This window comes from Melitaea cinxia, chromosome 5 (genome assembly GCF_905220565.1).
Source record: "Melitaea cinxia chromosome 5, ilMelCinx1.1, whole genome shotgun sequence".
NCBI lineage: Eukaryota > Metazoa > Arthropoda > Insecta > Lepidoptera > Nymphalidae > Melitaea > Melitaea cinxia.
The window spans coordinates 5,674,044-5,697,619 of record NC_059398.1 but is presented as its reverse complement, the minus strand read 5'-3'; the positions used below and the strand labels follow the sequence as shown (position 1 = coordinate 5,697,619).

General features: G+C 31.7%; 1 protein-coding gene across 1 annotated transcript in view; it reads right to left on the bottom strand.

Annotated features, from left to right (window-relative positions):
- Positions 1–23,576, bottom strand: part of LOC123653458 (syntaxin-1A) — a 63,882-nt gene that overhangs the window by 14,279 nt on the left and 26,027 nt on the right. Inside the window, exon 3 of the mRNA XM_045589453.1 lies at positions 9,844–9,943. Coding sequence (XP_045445409.1) covers positions 9,844–9,943 — 100 coding nt within the window. The remainder of the gene's footprint in view (positions 1–9,843; positions 9,944–23,576) is intronic.

Here is a 23,576-nt window from a genome sequence, read left to right as displayed (position 1 = left end):
TTTTAAATATAATAATCACTTTTTAAATTTTTATTTGTAAAATGACGATTGAAAGTGCTTTTGAAGCCTATTTGAATAAAGTTATTTTGCTAAAAAAATGAATTAAAAAAACTCGGTCACTGCATGGCTAGAATGATTTTAAATCACATGCGATTTATATCACTCGCGTATACGTTTCTAGTTCTCGCAGCTTTCAATCAGAAAGTGATGTTTGTAGCCTAAAGCTTTCTGCTACGAACGGACTTTTTTACGCAGAGATTTTTCTAATTTCATTTTTTATTTCACATTGTATATCTTTTAACAGTATTCCTACATAATCATGGGCAGTACCTATCGTATCGCAACACATTTTTATTTTGTTTGCATACACTAAAATCTTTCGTTTAATTGATCAATACTAGCTTCGCTAATGAGCTCGAAGATACAAAGTACCCCTAAAACAAATATTGAAACCGTTCGACGAACCATATCATGCAGTACGTGCCTAACATCCAAACGAACGAGGCGGGGATCATCCGTTCAATATTTCATTACGGCACGGCTAAGTTATGAATATATTTCTGCATAATAAAAACACCCACATAATAGCGACGCTATCAGACGGGTTTCCTAATTGCCTGTCCGATGCACGGTTTGCGTTGTGATCAATAAGGCCGAGTCTTCTGATATCCTGATTATCTCCGCACACAATTATTTGTATTTTAAAATTACTACTCGAAAAGTACGAGTATTAAAACTTGTGATATTTGCAAATTTTACTTTTGTAAAACAAAATAAAAATGGTTAATCGGATTTACAAGACGTATGTAAAATTGATAAGGAATTATACTCATTTTAAATTTTTAGCAAACAGAAATGAAACATAGAAAATAATTAATTTTTAATATAACAAGCTCATCATGTATAAATAGCACGTATAATCATAAAATATTTATCAACGTAATACATCTCCAACAATATGATCAAACAATGATGTCAAACGTATATTTAGCACTGCGTTTATATAATCCTTAATAAATTTTACATTAAACTTATCAGCTTCAGTGCACATATTTAGACAGATGCAACGTTGTGACAACTGGGCCGTGATTAATTAATGTTTCAACTAAATTTTGAACCACATCACAGCTTCGTATACGTTTAGTTTTGCTCTAGTATCAAGAACGATTCGTCAACAGTCAATACATAAATAGCATACGACTAATCAGGTTCAACTTTCATCTGTAATGTTTATTAACACGGTTGCGAGGATACGAAGTTGGTAACTTGGTAAACTACGTAGCGATCTGAGTATCTAAGCATAGGAGGGTTTCCGTGAAACTTGTTAGGAGAAATAACCGCCTTGATAACAACGGCCACTCCTCCGTAGCAGGGTGCTCCACAAAGTGATACAATTAGCAATAAAGTATACTTTACCAGTAATCGTGAAACTGCGAACATCGTAACCGAGTCTTTATACAACTTCTCGCTCAGAATCTTGAAACATTTCCTTTCAACGTTTCCACTGCTTTAATTTTTAACGAGAACCGTATATGAATGTCAAGTATGAAATCTGATCGTTTTATTTTCTATTTGCGATAAAATTTCATAATGAGGTAAAATGTATTTTAACCACATCAAGTTTTTTTTTTTATAAACATTATTTTATAATTAATATGAATGTTAATCATATATTTTGGCGTAACAATTTTACATAAAACAGCATAAAAATATCTTTCGTAATTAATTAGAGAGAGTATTAATTTAATCCAGTATTGTCCTACGTAACCTCACAGTATACGGAACCGTTCCAAGCGGCTTTCCCTTCACGTATATAGAATTAACAAAGCAATTAACATGCAATGTTTATTAAAAGAAGAAATAACTATTTTTAACAACGTCCTACATTTTTAAAGTTTTGTCAAAGTCACGAAAATTTATGTAAGTTATGGCGTTTATCTATACAAATAAATAAAATTTGAGTGTCTGTTTGTAATATTAAAATACCGCTTTTTACTAAATGCATATGGATAAAACTATTATATAAAAGGGCATTATCATCATTTACTTAAGCAAAAACGGTAACCGAAGAGGATTCTCGTTAGAAGCGCGAAGATTTATTTTAATATCATGTAAAACTTGCACAATTAGGTCACCTAATAATAAAGCTGTGAAGCTAGGGTCGCTAACGACCTGATTATGAAGACACCTTAACTACTGTTTGTTTTCTTACAACTTATAAACAAAGTAACACGAACTGATATCTATACAAATAAATAAAATTGGAGTGTCTGTTTGTAATATTAAAATAACCGCTTTTTACTAGATTCATATGTACATATACCAAAATAACATTTTTTATAATTTTTGTCTGTCTGTCTAATTGTTCCGACTAATCTCTGAAACACTGACAGTTTGCTGATGTTATCAGGATTAACATAGGCTACTCTTGTTTTAGATATTCTTTTTATTTTATAACTCTGCGAACTGAACAATAGCTATTTTGTTAAATTCCACGCGGATGAAGTCGCGGGCACAGCTAGTCATTCATGAATGTCACTGATGATTTATAGTAAATGAATAACGCTGACGTTATTACTATTAACTATTATGATATTATTTACCTTCCAAACAATTCTGGTGTAGTGGCATGAGAAATTCTTATACATACTAGTCGTAATATATATTTTAATGGATTTTCCTTACATTGTCATTAAATTCTATAATAGCTATACACGATATATCACAAGCATTTAAACACAAAACTATTTATTTATTCGTTATTTTACTCACTTTATTTTTCAAATATATATTAAGATCGTATAGGTTCAAAAATTGTTATAATAAGAAGCTAGGAAATTACTTTTTGTATTTATTTTATGTTATATATTTGCAACAGTATATTAAGCCTCATCACTTCTGCCTATAGCTGTCCACTGTTGGACATATTAGGCCCCTTAAGTTGGTGACCGCTGGGTTGGCTTTGTCGCACCGAAGACGCTGCTGCCTGTCTTCGACCTGTGTATTTCAGAGCCAGCAGTTTGATGGTTAGCCCGCTATGGGTTGGCTTTGTAAGTTCCAAGGTGTTAGTGGAACTGTGTTATCCCTTAGTCGTCTCTTACGACACCCACGGAAAGAGAGTGGCTATATTGTTTACTGCCGTAACCACACAGCCATATGCCTAATGTAATGAAATATGAGAATCAATAAATTGTCTGTATCGTAAAAACAAACAAACATCTACAAATAGTATTTGTTATTTCTATTTCTGAGTACACAATCGACACAGACAGATATAATCTTTATTACAGTGCTGTCAATCATTTCATAGATGTAATAACACAAAACCACAATTCCAACGAAAATTCATGAAATTTTATTTTAATAACTCTGCTTTGTATAACTCCTAACGAAAACATACTTTCGGACTTATAAATATTAAACAGTTGATATATTCATGTTAACATTCAAGTACCGTATTTAGGCTTACGTAATCTCATTAGAACATCTTACTTAACTCTGGCTACAACTGTACGTAATATAATTTAATTGAAAACTTAATCGTTCTTATTGGATCTGATCGTATAATATATATATATATATATATATATATATATATATATATATATATATAATAGCTTTCTTGGAAATTTCTCAATATTCAAATAATGCGTTTTTTATCAACCTAAAAAACCCGATTCAATTCACATTGACTACGGATAAAGTGAGAACATCACAACAAAATCAAATGCGCATTATAAGTCAAAAACTACTCATCATCAGATGTTGCCAAAATTTAAATGTGGTCCATGGCAAGCACCAGCTCTAGAATAAAAAATAGTTATCCAGCTTGGTGCGCTTCAACAATTCATTTATAATATATCAGCTGTACCCTGAGCGCGCTATTACGCTTTTTTTTTATCATACCAACTCAAAAACCTTTGTGGGCTCATGCACACTTTGCTGAAGATCATGACATGATCAAATGCATAGTTTACGACATGCGGACAAACACTCATGTTTATATATTATATATATATTAGAAAAAATAGAAATAGTTATAGCTAGATTATATAAATATAGAAAAGTAATTTCCAATATTGCATTTAAATATTCAAACTACTTACTGTTTACGAAATTAAATTAATTCTGTTTACAGAGATGGAGAATCGCAACTGCACCCCTCATAGTACAGCTACACTAATCTACAATACAAAAGGAATTTCAAATACTGAAACAGCTCGACAGCACTTGTTAGTGATTACCATGGCGATTGTAGCGATTGTACCTAATTTTCCTCCTTTTTTATTCCTCATGATTCCTTTTTTTTTTTTTGGTATCGCAGGGGAACCCATTTACGGGTGATATCCAGGACGCCCGGGTAGGCAGTCCTAGACATATGTTGGTTTCAGCACTTGTGGGTGCAATACCGACCAAACCCCTGCGGGGAGCATTCAGCCGCTTTAATTGGAGGTTCCCGGATCTGCAGGCAACAGGTCCTTGCAGCGACAGGCTGGCCTCGGCGAAAAGGCTTCTCCTCCATGAGGACTGTCCGGCTCATATGATTTCTAATATGTATGAATTGTTTATATTTATATATGAGTATATGTGAATGTAGTGAAATAATGAAAAATGAAGACATGCCGCTTAAAGAGAAGAGAAAAGTATATAATATCTGCATTTTACCATGCTTAACATATGGTTGCCAAACATGGGCATTAACAGAAAAATTAATGAACAAAGTAAACGTATGTCAAAACGGAATAGAGAGAAGTGTAATTGGGGTAAAAAGATTGAATAAAATAACATTAGAAGAAATAAAAAATATTACTAAATTTAAGGAGGCAAAAAAGACATGCAAGACTTTAAAATGGAGATGGACGGGACATATGATAAGAGATACAAACGAGAAATGGACAAAAATGATAACGGAGTGGTATCCTAGGAATGGAAAAAGAAATAAAGGGCGACAAATGAAACGTTGGGAAGATGACCTGAAGAAGGTGGCTGGTCCAGTGTGGATGAGAATAGCGAGAGACAGATCAATGTGGAAAAAATTAGAGGAAGCCTATGTCGAAGGACAAGCTGTTTGAAACCGATTGTCAATAACAAACTAATATAAAAATTTTAATTTTTCTATAAATTGTGGAACAGTAATAAAGGCTTATTTTATTTTATTTTTATATGTGAATGTATGTAAGTGTGTAAGCATATGTATGTATGTATATATGTATGTATAATTTTATAATCTATTGTGATGTATTCTAATTTCTATAACAATTATTTGTACACTTCCTAACCGCTTTTCTATACGCTGTCCTATACCCAAAGGTTGTCAACATTTTCCTCTAATTATACTACTTTTGTTTGTATCTTTTAATGGTGTGCAATAAAAAATATTATTATTATTATTATTATTATTTCTATACCAGTGAACACTGTAACTTAAACAATTAGATTTGCACCTAGGTTAATGTTAAAGTAATTGAACTGACCGAAAAATAAATTATGCATACGCTGGCTGCATTACAGATTTACATATGTAATGAGTGACGTTAAAACAACGAACTATTATATAAGTTATGTTCTGTTGGAAAGATTAATAAATGATAAAATCCATCATAAAACGTAAAATAAAAAGTTACAAGCAACTTTTCTTTATAATTATGTAGGTCACTAGCTCTCTGCTCTTGACTTCGCAAGCGTTGACTACACGATTTTGGCTGTTCTTTTTTCTCCCGTTAAAATATAGCCTATGTCACTAAGTGATAACGTAGCATTTATCGGATGAAATAATTATTAAAATTGGTTCAGTAGTTTTTCGTTTATCAATTAGAAACATTCAAAAACACAAATCTTTCCTATATATTATATTAATATAGATTGAAATTTAAATTAACGTTAATTTACTGAGCTTAAATTATAAAATAAAAAATTAATACACAACTTTTTCAGTGTTCTTTCCAAGATTCATGTCACACATCACGCGAGTGAATCCTCTCCTCGTAATTATGCCATGCGAGTGGAGCTACCGAATGAGATTGTAACATAATGTAAAAATATGCACAGACCCGCAACATCATTTACAAAATGTTTTTAAAATTCCCGGTCCGGTGAACACTTCAAATTAATTATTAAGAAAAATTAATTTGCATTTGTCCTCTGACCCGCTACTGTTTCAGAGTTTTAAGGCAGTACTAAAAGGGCATATTGTGCAATTTATTACGCCATTATATTGTTCCTAACATTAAAAGTGTCGTTGCTAAAATTCGTGTAAATTATTCATTAAGTATGCTTTTTATTAGTAACCAACTTACGCTAAAATATTTGTAATACGTTTTTTGGTGGTAATCATAAATTAAAAAGAAAAAAGAATCAACATAATAATAAATAAATTCGAGGCAAGTAACACTCCTAAGTTTATTAATTAAATGTTCTAAAAGCACAGCAATAACTTTTTGCAATAGTTACTACTAATTAAAAAATACTAAAACTATTCAATGTAAGCTAAGCAAATTTTTTTGTTTGTTTAAACGTGCTAATCTCATCCATTCGTCCATTCATCCATTCGTCTATTTATCGAGGAAGACCTATTATAGTAGGCTTAATACTTTTTTTTCTCTCAAATTAACGCAGATGAAACGGCGGGGCAAAGCTAGTATTCTAGATATATACGTGTAATGAGTTGTATAAAAAGGAGATAAAGAGTAGGGATTTAGATAATTTGCTACAGTCGACCAAGTTAAGTGATATTTTTCAAAGTTCAATTTCTTCTATGCTCGATCCACTTGTTCGATATTTTTGATACCTTTCGAATTGATTTTTTTGAATTTACGGATTTGGTAAATATCCATTTATAACAGACTCTCAAAACTTTTTAACGTTAAAGATGTTAGTTTCAGTTTGGAAAACTATTAAATTTTCATTTTGTATCGACTTTTTTTTAATAATAATACAACTTATAAGCACAATATTTTAATTAAATGTTGATATGAAATAAATGGTACGTATTTTTAAAAGAAGTTAAAAAGAGGCTTATATGTATATATATATATACATATATATACATATATATATATATATATATATATATATATATATATATATATATATATATATATATAAAGCATGATTTTACTGACTTCATTCCATCTGTAAATGAATTTCATAAACATAAAACATAATGCTAACAGAATATGATGGTTTCATCTTTAATCCGGATTAAAAATATAAAACATTAAAAGTCGTACAATTTCGACAAACATTTTTATTCGAAATCGAAGCTTATCCGTGTAGTCACATTAAGAGCGCAATCCGTAGTTATTGTAAAATAAAATAACGATCGAAATTCATGATCAGCACCGAAATGAGCACTTTTATTGACTCGAGCGTAAAGAGCAGGGCTGTCATGAACGCAGACGTAATGAGCAAATGTGACTCAATTAAGGCCGGGTCAATTTATACACACGATAATTCGTGACGAACGATTATATCATTACTTTGAAATCGATTGTAATTAGTCAAAACCTAAATAAAAATAACAAGACATGCGTTAAAAATCTGATGATGTAGTTTACATTTTTTTATTGATACTTTTTTATTACGTCACCCTGTTTTAATCAATTATAAATAAAGGTTGACCTCTCACCGAGGATTAATCAATAATAAGTTATATGAGGTACCTGTTGTTTTAAAACTGTCAGTGATAAATATTATCAAATATTAAATCGTACTTATAAATAATGACTAGATAGATGACTGAGGGGGTCGTTCTGTCAGTACATTAATTGGTCTTCATCTTCAAATCTTTAGAAACGTAATAGACAAAATCGGCTATTCTTATATTCATGAAGTCATAACAATGAAGGACTATTTTAAAGACAAAAAAGCTTCGACCTTTAACAAAATCATAACAATAAAATGTAATTTAAAAATACAAACCACCTGAATGTAATGATAAAAAAAACGTATAATAGTTTTCTAAAATTAATTTATACATAAGTCGGTAAAAACTAAATTCTGAAACTGTAAAAGCTTTACATGGAACTAAAAATAGCCACTCAAAAGAGCTTGAAAATACTTCGGTTGAATAACGAAACAATTTAAATTTGATTAACAATTCAGAATAATTTTACGTCAACAATTAAATGTTACGTTTGGCATGTATTGTATCTTTCACATTTTAAAAGGTTCTAGTCTTAAAAGGTTAGTATATAATTTTTTATCGTCAATAATTTTTATTTATATGGATATAAATTGATAATCCGAATCAAAAGGATTGTTTCATTTATATTTTTGTAGAGAGACATATGTTCTAGCCAATTTTGATTGTACGAATTCAGAGCACAGAACAGGGAGATAAATTATTTATTGCCTCCGAAGCCTGCAGCGACTAGAGCCGGATGTGGGAATAACCTAATATTTTACAGGGCAGAACCTCTACTTTCGAGCATCTAATCTGTTTAGCTCCGTCAATTTAAGACTTGACGTTGCACGTTGCGTGTATCTTTGATTAGGTTTGTTCTAAATTTAATTTAATTTGGACAAGTTTTTGGTAAGTGTTTAGATTAAGACCCATCGAATTAATAAAAATAACCCTAATCTATCATAAGCATAATTTCGTAACAAAAAAATATATAGCATAGTATATAGCATAATTTCGTAACAAAAAAATCCTAACCCATCTAACTTAAAAATTTGACCGTTTATCGGCATAATTTTTGTACAAAATTAAATCGACGGGTCTTAATCTAAAAGCTAGTCAAGTTTTTTTTTTAATATTATTAAAACTAGTTTAAACTTAGCGGTTGGTAAATTAGGTTTTATCTTATATGTAATTTATGTTAGTTTTAATGTCATGACTGACTGACAGACAGGCTGATTTATTATCGCCGAGCCTGACCTACTGACGGTGGATACAAAATTTAGCTGATAAGGCTTTTTTCAATAAATAACTATCCCAATATTAATAATCAAAAGTCCCCAAATATTAAGCTAAGGGCATGAAATGAGGATTTATTATTATTACCTTCCAGTAACATTTTAACAATTACATTATCGCTTGAGATGTTAAAAACAGGTGTTTTTTTTTTTTTGGAGAATCCGCCCTAAAATGGTATTACTTACCAATTGCGAAATGATTTTCTATCAAATATCAAATTAATCATTTACATTTTGTATCACCCGCCCAACCCTCAAGTAATAAATAGTAACTCTTACTGAACTTAGCTAACATCCCACGCTGCGTGCAATATAATCCTATGACGTTAGTAGACAAGCATTATTATTTTTAGAGACTATTTCTTGCCATCCCGCCTACACAATAAAATTCCTATTTATACGGTTTTTAGGATCCCTAAAGGGCAAGTCGTTTTTGCACCAATATTACTCCACAACTTAACGAACTTCGTTTGTACAGGCATTTAACGTTGTATTCTATTTTATTGGGTTTTTGTGATTCAAATTTACGTCTTAAAACATCTGAAATGTAAATGAACATAGTGAACAAGTGCGAATTGTTTAGGGTTTAAAAGAATTCTGTACCGTTATCATTTTTTTATTAGAAGTAAAACTCCAAAGAAAGACTATACTTATAGGGAACACTTCATTTTCAAGTATTTTTCGTTTTTTTTTTTGTCGTTATGATTAACACTGTGAAATTTTCAAGTGTCTTGCTTTTACGGTCTAGTCGGTACGGTACGATATACTGCAAAGTTTTGGCAGAGCCAGCCGGAATCTTTTGTCCAATCAACATCATCATCGTCAAGCGACGAATGAACTCAGCCTGTTGTGTTGATGTCACGTGGTTCGGGTAGAGTATAAAATCAAGATTATATAAATGCATCATTAATTATTTTTGCTTACTTTCGTCTGATTGCGGCGCTGATAAAATGGCACTGTGCTTCTTCTTCACCTCTTCAACGTTAGCCTGTATCTTGTCTATCATCTCTCGAATTTCTTCCACCTGAAACAAAATTGACATTTTAGTAGGTATTTTTCATTATAAATACTATATATAATACATATCAAAATGTGACGGAGACCATTACTACAAATAAATAAAACTGGAGTATATTATTTATGGCAGAAATTAATTTGAGATTTGTCAATATATACAAATTTTAAAGACAAATGAAGCACCTGTTAACTCCTAACCTCACCTGTTGCTTATTATCTGAATTTTAAACAGCAAAGGAATTAATTAAACCTTTACTGAATATCTATCTATATATTATAATACGTAAAGCAAAAACTTTGTACCCCTTTTTACGCAAATTGCGCAGACGGGGGACTATACAATTTCACACATTTATAGTTTATATAGAAGTGCAGAATATATATTTTTTTTTAATTATGCATAAAAATACATTAAATCAATAAAAAAAAATTACAGACACTACCATGTATTTAACACACACACACACACACACGCATTTATACTCTTTGTTTATTATTATAGAATTTATAGTCTCCGACAACAGAACCTTAACAATGTTGAAACCTATAAATTAAATTAATTATGGCGGAATGTTGACCACGGGGCGAACACTAATTACGATAAATGCACAATAAATATATTGCTTTTAAATTATGAAATTTTTTTTTGTTATACTCTTATTAATTACATTTACAACATTATTACACTTTATTAATTTTTTTAGTTCGATGAATCTCATACTTGGACTCATTTCCATTTTTAGTATTCATTATACCTAGGCACTACATTATTTACTTGAAAATTAATACAAGTTTACGACTAAATCTGAGTGTGATTTGCTGTTTGTGTTTGTATGTTGATTTGTCGAAGCAACTCGGTTGTTTGTCTTGGACAAATGTGTGGAAATATTGACAGTTGGAACGGAGCCAGCAATCCGACCTCGATTTTGGTTTACTTCATCTAATATTTTAAAACTTAAAACTAATCCCTAATTCTTTCACTTAAGTTTCATCTTTACGTACTCATATTGTATACCTTATAAAGGAACAAATAAAGGATCAAAGTTACAAGTTGTGTAAAAATAACAGATCATCACTTCAGCCTATCGCAGCCCACTGCTGGACATAGGCCTCCACAAGTTCGCCCCAAAAATTGCGTAAACTCATGTGTGCTGCGGATAGTCACCACGCTAGGCATAATCCACCTGGATTATAATAAATAATAATAATAATAAATACTCTTTATTGTACACCACAAAGAAACATTACATGGGTTGGTGACCGCAGGGCTGGCTTTGTCGCATCGAAGACTCTGCTGCCCGTCTTCGGCGTGTGGTATTTCAAAGCCAGCAGTTGAATGGTAATCCCGCCATCGGTCGGCTTTATAAGTTCCAAGGTGGTAGTGGAACTGTGTTATCCCTTAGTCGCCTCTTACGACACCCACAGGAAGAGAGGGGGTGGCTATATTCATTACTGCTGTAGCCACACAGCTTAAAAGTAAAAGATAGATATATTTAAATTTGAGAACCTTATCTAAAATATGGATAGATCACATATAATTACAATTTTGAAAGTCTAAATCCGAATGACAATATCGTTGTATAGTTATCTGCAATATGGTTGATTATTACAAAAATAATAGTTGGTTTACCATTTTATTAAATAATTAAAATTAATTTCCTGAAACTAAGAGCCTAATAACGTCAGCTTATACCAATTATTCGACCATATTACGACACAGGAAGGAAATAAGTTGACATGTGGTGGTTGGAAACTACAGATAACAGAGCTGTTTAGGCTATCTATATAAAACAACGTCTGGCAACAGTCCAAGTGCTAAGCAAACCCTGTGTGGGTGTACTTGTGAGATGGTATTATGCATCGTACTTAACTTTTAAGGAATCTCTAGAACCTCCTTGAACCTCCTACCAAGTTTAAAAGTTTTTGCATTTCATTTAATCTCCTTTACAAAAAATATTTTCTTTAAACTGCCTCCAAACTTTTTTAAGTAGTAAATAAAAACGTGACCCATGAAATAATTTTGTAAAATCAAAATAAAAAATTTTAAACTACAATAAAAAACAACAGTAAATTTAAACTCTGTTGCTGTGTTTCTCCTGAAAACTTTTAATTAACTATGAGCCGCAAATTGGTACTTTTAAGTGATCTAATCTTAGAGAGAATACTTTTCGCTCAGAAACTGAATTACTTAAACAATCTGATACATATATAAAAATAGATAAGATCAGAGGTCATTGAGGGTTGAATAATAATATATTTTCATACCCACCCACACACGGACCTTTAATATAATCTCAGAAAACCTTTATTAGTCACTAACGATGAAATAACACTGTAAAAATAAAAGGGCAATAAATTTACGAATGAACTTTTAATAGCTCTTTTATTTTCTATCTGTTTTTTTTTTACAATGACGTCATTCGCAGATTTTTGTCTGTGTTAATGAAATAATAATTTCATTATTATTGGATACTGTTTTTAATATTTAATATTCATATCTATGTATATTATAATATTTCATATTAACTTCTAGATATTATGAAATCGAAATGAGTTTAGTAATTCTAAAGTTTGATAAAATTACAAGCAAACCAAAATGTGTTTTCAATTTTAATAGTTATATATATACATATTTTATCGTTATTTTTATTCGTTTGGGTGTAATCCGTCAGAAGACTAACTGTAGTTCAGGGCTAGAATCGTTAGAAGCGAGGCTGATGGGCCTCACGCTGGTAACTCATGAGCCATGAATCACCAATTAATCAGATTACCGTGATAGCTTATCGTTGCCCGCGGTACTTGATAAGCTTGGGTCGAAATAACGCATTGATAAATTTTTGCAGTCTTGCTGTAGTGCTAATATAATTCTGTATTTATTACTTTTGTTTTATTACTTTACATATTATATATTTTTTTGTGTTCATTACGTATAATATGGTGTATGGTATACGGTGCATCGCTCTGGAACAAACTTTCTAAATATATCCAGCTTAGTCTTTCTATCTATACTTCAAAAAGAAGCTGAAACAACACCTCCTCGCTCAAATTAGTCCGTAAATATCTTTTCATTAATGTTTACTTTTATTGTGTATGTGTTGTATAATATGTATATTATATGTGTATTTTATATAGATATATATGTGATATTTATGTGTATGATCTTTATAAGCAGCGTATATATATGTATATATAGTGTGATGTTATGAATATTATTTAATTAGCTTCTTATTTTCAAGAATCAGTATATTATCTACATTACTGCACTTTCTTAGCCTGCTATGTAACATTAGTTCTCACTATCACAGGTTGGCTGGAAGAGATCTCTTCTAGAGATAAGTCCACCGCTGCTAACTTTGTATATAAATAAATGTACAAAAATTTTAAGTGCAATGAATAATATATATATATATATATATATATATATATATATATATATATATATATATTATAAGGAAGTACCTACTTCATTATTCCATCGATAAGTTAAACTAATGCTAAGAATAGGACTCTGCGTCGCTACAACTACATAATTGAAGCATAGCAAATACGAGTATATCTAAATTTTATTTTCTTTTTTGTGAATATTGAAAACTTTTTTATTTATAGATCCTAATAAAATAAAATATTATTGTTCGATAACTAAAGTTATACATCTATTTCAAGGTATCAGTTGTTACGTATTTCGGTAACTCGTTGGTGAAATTGTGTATCTAAAAAAGGGTCGGCCCTAAAGAATTAGAATAGAAAACATAACTCAATGAAAGATATGTAATCGTACGCATATCACAAACCCACGCTTCCGAAGGGAATACTTAAATAGCACTTTTACTAATAATAGTCCCGTCTGGAGAGTGGAGGCACATAGCAAACATTTTCAACGTTCAATAACGCATGTAACGTCATACCCGCGGTACGTAACCACAGCGTCTGGAAGGCGTCGGTCTACATTCGTCGGCGACCCATTGTCGTTTCGAGTCGATGGTCGACGTACAATATTTAAAAAAAAAACTCTGTAGTTGGCAAAATAGACACATAAATTTCATACTTAAAGCGTATTATGGCGTATATTACTTTTTTATTTTTAATAGTCTGCTGTTGTAATGTAATGTAATTTTTATAGCTAACACACAAAAAAAAACGATTGTTATAATTTTTTTTTTAAATATACTTGGGGTATTTTTTAACATAGCATTTACAAGAAATACAAATAAATGTATATTATCATTTATCAACGAGTTGTTTTGAATTGTTATATTTCATTTTTTGGGGTTTTCTTACCTACTTTCACATTTTATAAAATAAACCCATATCGGCTTTCAAATGACGCGCAAACTAGAACTTAAGAGGAAAGGGTACCGAAGAGACTTTTCAAAAATAGGTATTTGAATAAAATGTTTCTGTCGCGCTGCATGCCGCTACCGCGCCCCGCGCCATCTCCGCTCCGTTTTTTCTATGTGTGACTGTCGTGTTGATAGTGTGCGTGCGCCGGCTATTCAGCTATTAATTGTTGACGATATTTTAGTATTCGCATCTTTCGTTTGTATGAGTACATATAGCGCATAGTGCTATTTTTCTGAATTTGGCTTGTTTTATTGAATTTGTTCTGCATCGTATTGCTGTGACTCGGCTTACTATTATTGGATTTCTTAAACTACTTATTATTATGTTTTGTTATTTTGACTTGGATACTCTTTGTGACTTGATACATGTCTATATTTTTGTGGGTAATTATCGAAATACTTAGGTACTTTATTTATGAATTAGGTATGTAATTACATGGTTGAGGTGTGTGTAAGAATGGGTAATGAAATACATACATAATTATAGTGTATACATGTAGTACATAGTATAAGTGTAAGTATAGTATATATATGTAATGTAGTACATACATAGTATAAAATGTTTGTCTTAGTACCTATATAATTTGTAATGTCTCATGTTTGTCGCAGTTATTAATACATAGGTATAGGTTATATGTATTAATTAACATATAATTGCGGCGATATAACAATGATTAAAAATAATATTATAATTTAAAAAAAACAAGAAAAGCCGCCTGCGTGAAGAACAATTACCTATTAGAAAGTCAATTGACAAGGCTGGAACAAGATAAAAATTCAATAATTACACAAAGATAGCTAAATAAATCACACCGATTTCACACATTATGTACTGTACACTTACAAAAATCATGAAGGCGACTTTTTCAATTATTATTTTATTTATGTTTTTTTAGTTAGGCAAATTACGTAATCGATTGAATTTTTTTAAAGAGTGGTTGATTAACATGACATAACATAACAATACACTTTATTGTACACCAACAGAAAATAATAATACGTATCAGATTAATTTTTAGCCGACTTCCAAAAAAGGAGGAGGTTCTTAATTCGACTGTACTGTGTGTATGTTACTTCAGAACTTTTGACTGGGTGGACCGAGTTCGACTTGTACGCAAAGGAAAAAAGCCGACTTTAATTACATCGACATGTAATACAACAAAGGTAGACGAAAATATAGTCAAGTAAATACGCGTTATTAAAGATTACTCTAAAAGTTGTTATCAGATCTCGATGAAATTTAAATATGGACTACACGATAAACATCAGCTTTCGATTAAATTAAAAATCATCAAAATCGGTACACCCAGTAAAAAGTTATGCGGTATATCTCAAATAAACTTAAGTGAGACCAAATGACACACACCACCTTTCGATTAAAAAAAAAATTGTTGAAATCGGTCCACTCAGTCAAAAGTTCTGAAGTAACATACATAAAAAATACAGTTAAATTGAGAGCTTCCTCCTTTTTTGGAAGTCGGTTAAAAATAGAAACCGATTTTACACGTCTATAGAATTCCTAAGTCGACAAGCTTGAACAGTGAAAGATTTACTATAAAAGAAAGAGGAGTGAGAGGGAAATTCAAGAAGTAAGCTTTCCTCAGAACGAAGACTACGTTTATTGGAATCACTAAGAAATTTAAATCGTCGTTTTAGATAAGCAGGTACAACAGGGTTAAAAAGAATAAAGTAAGTTGAGAATATACGTATTCCCGCAGTAGGGATTTGGGTGTGTAAGCAAAAATTAGTAAAATGTTATCCACAATGTCACTTAATCTTGTGCTTCCTGGAAAAAAGAATAAAAAAACTGTCATAACTACCTATAGGGTTTTCACTTCAGAAATGACTGAAGTCTGAAAAGCAATCCCCTTTTATCCGAGTCAAGCGTGCGCCCAATTGTTGATAACATTCTGTATCGTTTATTTCGGGATTCAGTTAATCATTATGAACAATGAATTAATCTTTTTTTATATAAGAATGGGGCACACAACCAGACGAAGCCATCTGATTTATAACGGCTACCGTCGCCCATGGCCTTTAGAGAAAAGATGTAGACACTAGACGCTTGAAAACCCCCAAATTTTAGCAAGGTCATTCCACACTTTGAATGTACGCGGAAGGAATGCGCACGAAGCTCGCACATTGGTTGCAAAGTACTGGTGGATACAATTAGCACCACTAGACTTCTTGACATCGAAAGAATGCAGAACATGACAAACGACACTGCTCATAGTGCACATTACGCATCGCGTGCTCGCACCGTGGAATGCTCGATGGTGCTTTTCCCTCATCGTCAAGAGTTGAATTCGACGCAAAAAGAGTGCAAAGAATTTTCGCTTACTTTTTCGCATAATGTGCCAGAGAGCCTTCAGGTTCGCGCAATGATGGAAGTGTAGACTAAAAAAAGTTACCTTCGACAGCTTTTGTAAGAAACAAAAGATACGGGTTCCATTTGGAAAGCCCAATAGTCTCTCGCCAATTCTGCTGTGTTTGAACTTTGCCCTAGCGATTTACTACCTGTAAGACCTGGAGGCAGCGTTGAATCTCTTCTTCAGGTTATGCGCCTGTGAATCCCCCATATAGATGCGGAAGATTCATAGGAATTCACTAATAGTATTGGCTTCACAGGCTGAAGCGAACGATCCCCCGCATCTATTGCTGCAGGTCAAGGCTAATAACTCTCCTGCTTGGAACTACAAGCTCTTTAAATTACCTTAAAATCCGAAATTCAAAACATTCATTCCATTAAAGAACTCATGGAATTATTACTGATAAAATTCAATAGCCTTTCATCCAGTTTTCCGGAGGTATTAACTTGATGTTTTTCAAAACTAAAACTGATAAAAAGTTACCTAAGGATTTCGATGGAACAGGAACAGCTACAGCAGACTACACTCACTATTGTCTATTCTAGGAGGAAGTAATAACTTATAATCAATAAATATTTATTTTAATTCAATGCAAGCTTTTTTTTGTTAGAAATCTTTACCCATCATTTGCCTGCCCACCCACTAATTTTGATACAGGGCCCGAAGGTTCCCGGGGTTCCAAGGAATGCTACGCCAGTGGTGCCACTTGAGTTTTTTACGCAATTCAGAAATATGATTCTATTTGCGAAGTCCAAATACGAATCGCATAGGTACATAGATTCGACCAAATTTAATAATCTGCTCCTCAGTAATGTCAAGAAAACAACTAAGCAATTTTTTACCGATGAAAAAAAAACAGAGGAGGTTCTAAAGTCGCCACGTACCTATATTTATTTATGTTTGACCATGCATAACTTTTTACAGAGTATTCCGAAATTGATAAAAAAAATATATTGGAAAGAGTAAACCCCGAAGTTGTTTTTCGCCTACGAGGCGATGAAGAAGCGCGGTTTGCAGCTTGCTTGGCATAGACATGGGAAAGAGCAGAGTCCTAATTTTTTAAACTTTCTTATTGTATTTTTTATTAGTATTACGGTAATAATAATCATAATATACTTTTTTGAAATCCTTGTATTGAGCCCTTTAATTTGATACCAAAAATAAAACAACACAGTTATTTACCATAATTATCATTGTTAATTGTTAGCGAAACCCTTCGTTAGCCCAGGTTTGCACAGTGTTGTAACACTGTGCAAACCTGGCTATAAAAACCGCATATACAAATACTGGCTGGCAATACTGGCTGGCAATAAAAACCGCATATACAAATACGGTTTTATTGTAGTTATGAAAAGAGAAATTATTTAATTTTGTTAATACGAATTTTAGAAAATATCGACTAAAAATTACATCACTAGTGTATCGATATAATTGTCGACTATGAGGCATCACTTCGCTGGCGTATATACGTATTGCTTTGACCCTTCCCTCCCCCAGACCTATCCCCCAAAAAGCAAGAAAGGGACAACTGCAGCTCAGACCGTTTTAGGTATATAATTTTTGACCAAAACAGTGTTTCGTAGTCGACTGTTTTCTCCTCAAAACATGGCAATTTTTTAAAAAAAATTTTTTTAGAAAATAAAAGACGACTTCGGCTATGCCCCTATGTTTTCATTTTTTTGAAAATATGCGTATATTTTTTTTAATGAGTGTCTGAAAATGTACAAAAAATTATGCAATATTTCGAGTTTTTGAAGGCTCCTAATTCCTATGATAATAAGAATATGAAAAAAATCAAAACATAGGGGCATGGTCAGCGCAGCAAAGAGTTCTATGTCACAAAAATATTTGATCTAGTGCCATTATCCAGGGAGAAAACAGTCGACTACGTTTGTATGGAGAAAGAGCCGGTACCCTTTCCTCTTAAACAGTTGGGAAAGCCCCGTCAAATTGTTCACCATGCAATGATAAACATTAGTATGGGTAGCAATTTCCTACCAATATAGAATTTACCCTACGTTACGGAATGCTGACAAGTTTTCACTGATTTATCCAATTACTACCCAACCCACGACCCAAAGGAGGTGATTTATTGAAGAAAATTTATTAGTTTTTTTTTTAGGTAGGAAGAAATTGAAACCAATAACTATTTGATAATAGTTATCACTTTACATTATTAATGGCACAACTCAACGCGGTTTATTACATTGCAATCTATTGAACTAATGGTATGGGAGTTTCGAAACAATGACATTGATAACAAATGTAAATACAATCACGTAAAATGGATACTTATCACAACTCCTAAAGTTTAAAATATTTAACTTCTATTACTGCGAATTTGTGAAAACTCTACCGAGTTATTATTAGCCCTTATTTTCATTACTTTTTGCACATAATGTTATTTTAAATAGTTTTTCTGAATACTTAGTGTAACGTATCGAGGAAAATACCTATATAATAATTATATAGGAGGAATGGTGTAGTACCTCGACCTTACAGTAGATCATAGCTGAATAATATTGTTTTCAAGCAGTGTTTTGTTCCTGTTGGTGAGTAAGGTGACCAGAGTTCCTAGGGGGAATTGGGGGTAGGGTCGTCAACGCGTTTGTGGTGCTTCTGGTGTTGCGGGCGTCAATAAATTACGGTAATCGCTTACCATCAGGTGAACCGTACGCTTGTTTGCCGACCTAGTTACTTTAAAAAAATAATAATAATTACCATAAAATAAATAGTAATAATATTCAGGCCTATTACTTATTTTTCTTGATGTCTAATCAAATATACTTTTTCTGGTCTAAATATATATTTATTACCGACCTAACTCTAAGAATATAAAAAAAAAATGTTTAGAAAAAAAAACTTCAAAACTTTGTGATAAGGAATTATTGGTCAAACATCTTCCAAATAAATTTACTTTATCACCATTTCCTATTTATTTTTTTTGTTGAGTCATACTTCAGCCAACCCTTATCTATAAAATTATCAAAATTTAAAGCGGTTAAACCGATTCACCCAGTGTAATACAAAACTGTTATTATATTTCAATACTAGATTCTATAAATAGAAATTAGCATAGTTACAAGACAAAATAAACAATAAAAAAATTTAGATACACCTGAATCATCAACTTTAAAAGTCTATCAAACTTTCAAAACGAAAACTTAGAAAATACAATCCCCGTCAAACAATAACCAAGTAAATTCAAAAGTTCTTATCATAGCAAATGGTTAAATTAAATAACAATTTTATTGTTTTGAATTTCCGTTCTACCCTCATTTCGTCACTTTAGACATTTGTAAATATTAAGCCATAATATACCGTCTTACGATCGTTGTGAAACTACCTCAACAATAGGTAAACAAACGCTTATTTCGGGAACAATGACAGTCATCAAGCCGAGGGAAATAAAATTTGCCCATTAACAATGAAACGTTCACTCCACGCCATTATTGTTGCGATGGACAATGTAAGTGCTTGACTTTATAATAAACAAATATCTATTTTAGTTAAACATGTCAAAACTCAACAGACTTTTGTCACACGTAAATATGTTTGGAGTTACGTGTATCTTTTATCGTGATTTTGTTATCGTAATGTCTCGAGTTGTCATATTTGTCGAATGTTTCACTGATAATGTAACATTATACTAGATACTTTAAACACTAAATTTAAATAACGGCTTGCTCAATACTGCTAGTATCATTAAGAGCTATCTGCTTATTTTATAGGGATGCACGTACCAATAATCCGATTTGGTATAAAACATTTACATCATGTTAGCTTATACATTCAGGATTATTGTAAGCATTATGTGCAGCGTGTTTATATGTAGTTTTATAATGTAGCAGACGACACGATGTTTTACCCTCGTTTTACTGTGACGCTTCGGATTTGTAGGTTTTTGTGCTTAGGAGGCATACATTAATTACGTGAGCTATTTTTCGATTAGTTTATCCCTGATAGAGATTGACGGTAAATAATAAACTGTTCAAGTATACTATAGTTAATTTATTTAAATAAAATAAAATTCAAAGCAAAAGCAAAATGATTTTAATAGCCACTAGATTTATTTTAACGGGCATTTTTTTAAATATCTGTAATATTTTATATTTTTTGAAGTTTATGTAAGATTTTTGATTATCCCCCCCCTCGGTTTAAATGAGATTTGGTGAGATTTCATTGGACCCCTCCCCCAATTCTCAGCTCACGTAATTAATGAATTTCCCCTTAGCAAATTAAATCATTTGGTTATGTTTTAACTCATACCTTTTCTCAATAGCCCTTAGATTAGATTTTTAAGAGATCATATCAATATCCGTAGGTGAAAACTTTGTTCCTCGCTAATATTAACATTTATAAAAAAAGAAATATTGTTTATCGGTAGCCGTTTACTTGGGTATTATTTAAATATATTATGATAAAAATTAATTACAGTAACTTAAAAAAAGAACTTAGAGGAAAAAATTGGTTGCCTGTAAAGTCGGTATACGGGCGAAAGTTTTACGTGACAACGACTTTGAGTGGTAAAATAATTTTAATGTGAATATTCATTCGTATAGTAGGAAGAAGGATGAAATAATAGTAACAATTTAAAACATTTATTTATACAAAGAATTATATTTAAAACATTAATTTATACAAAGAATCTCGCACTGAATTTCATATTAACAAAATTTTATTTTTACCTTTACACATACATACGTAATTATATACAAATATACATACAATACTTGCAATACATTTGCGTACAATGAAACAGCGTTTACTACAACTTAACTTGTTCCTATCTGAGTGATTTTGCCCGAGTGGAAGGGACGCGTGCCTCTCACTCGCTCTCATTGTGAGCGCATAACGTGAGCGGAGCGTAACGCAGTTTCTTGAAGTGTCACCCGGCAAACCAATTTATAAGACGTTGTCACGTCAAAAAAAATTGTACCATAATTTAAAAAATTCAAAGTCAAATAGACGCTGTAAAATTTTTAATCATCACTTTTTTATTTGTACAGCCCAACGACTGCCGAGTCAGCTAATTTACATTCATAGTGAAAATTATAACTGTTATTACAAGTAATGTTTTTACCTTTATTTTAATTATAGCTATTTAAATAGAGGTTTGCTATAAAAAATATTATTATTTTAAAACACATTACTATTAAAAGTAAATTAAAGTCATGTCGATGTAAGTCATGTTATTTGTAAGAGAAATTAATCATGCCTAAAATTTTTTAAGACCGTGAACATTGTTTACTTTTCTTCTTTTCGACATTTATTCAAGAAAAGCTCAAGTTGTGAAATAATTACAAAAATAGAAAAATTCAACCGATAAAACTTCGCAATACAGGCGTTAGCAACGTTTAAATAGTATTCGTAATCTGCAAAAGTGTAAAACAAATTTCGAAACCGAAGTAAAGCGTGCACCGAGTTTCGAACAATGGCTCGTATAGTTAGTTATTCTTCTGATAACGTACGGGTGCGCACTGGAAACCCGACTGGGTGTTCCAGTTTATCCACTTTGGATGTACGAATGTATTTACGTATTAGATTCACACAACATTTTGCACAGACGTAAACTTATTAATATACGATAAGTGAAAATTAGGTCAATGTGTCAGTCACACTTATGCTAATTCTAATGTATTAATAAATTTAACTCAAAACATTGTTTTAAAATGTAAATCGTGTTTAGTTAATAGGTATGTACAATACTTTGAATGCAGACTGTGAAGCAAAGGAACGTGTGAAATGAGCTAAAAGATCCTATAAATATCCTACTGTTGGAGTGTTTATATTTTTATTTAACTAATATTTACATCCTATTTTAGCAAATTTTAATTTCATTTATTTAATGTTATGAAATTAAACAAAATTGAAACGTCTGATTGCTTAATATCAGAGATCCCATAACTCGAGAGTGGCTCGACCAATTTGGCTAGTTTTTTTATGTTCCTTAAGGCCCACGGAAGGTATTAATACTATTTTTTTTTTAATCTATTTAAATAAAAATTTATTAACTTTTGACAGAACGAAGTTTGTCCGGGCAGCTAGTATATAATAATAATAATTAAAGATTTATTGTACACACAAAAAGAAGTTTACAATTTATTAAACTATTCACAAAAAGAAATGTACAACAGGCGGTCTTATCGCTAAACAGCGATCTCTTCCAGACAACCAGCTTGGAGGAGATAATGTGAAAAAAGCGGAAAGGGTGTACAGACTTAAAATAAAACAGAAAGAAAATCTAATATACATGCATACATATATACACATACTACCAACAATATTAACTATACTAAAAATTATTAATATATATATGAAAATACAGTTCTGTGATGCAATTTAAACGCCCATCTATTACAATCAAAGTCAAATAGTATTGCTCGGTATCTGAGCTCACTATAATTTACCAGAGCTTTTATATGACCGAGCGCAGCTTTAACGATTAAATTGGTCTTTGGAGACACTTTACTCTTGCTGTCTTCTCTAAAACCGGTTAAAAGAGGAGCAAAAACTTTTTTTAACCTAAAAAAAATATGAATGATATTCTCTGTAACTGACTAGAATATTATCATTTAAAAAAGAAATTGATTTAATTATCTTCACTATCAAACATCTATATGGTTTCTTTAAAAGTAATTATTATAATAAAGAGTATTACGGGTGTATGATAAGATGGTAAGTGATTATCGTAGCCTGCAATAGGTACCAGAAGAATTGTAAGATCGTTCCGACTCTACCCTCGATCCCCCCAGGAGCTCTGGTCACCTCACTCACCCCAAAAACACAACACTGTTTGAAAGCAATATTATTTAGCTGTGATCTTCTGTAAGGTCGAGGTACGTCTCCAGTCGGGCTGCTCCATATTTTAAGCAGGATATTTCCTGCTGTACCTAAGTTATTCGTATGAAATGAATCTGTGTTTTTGATG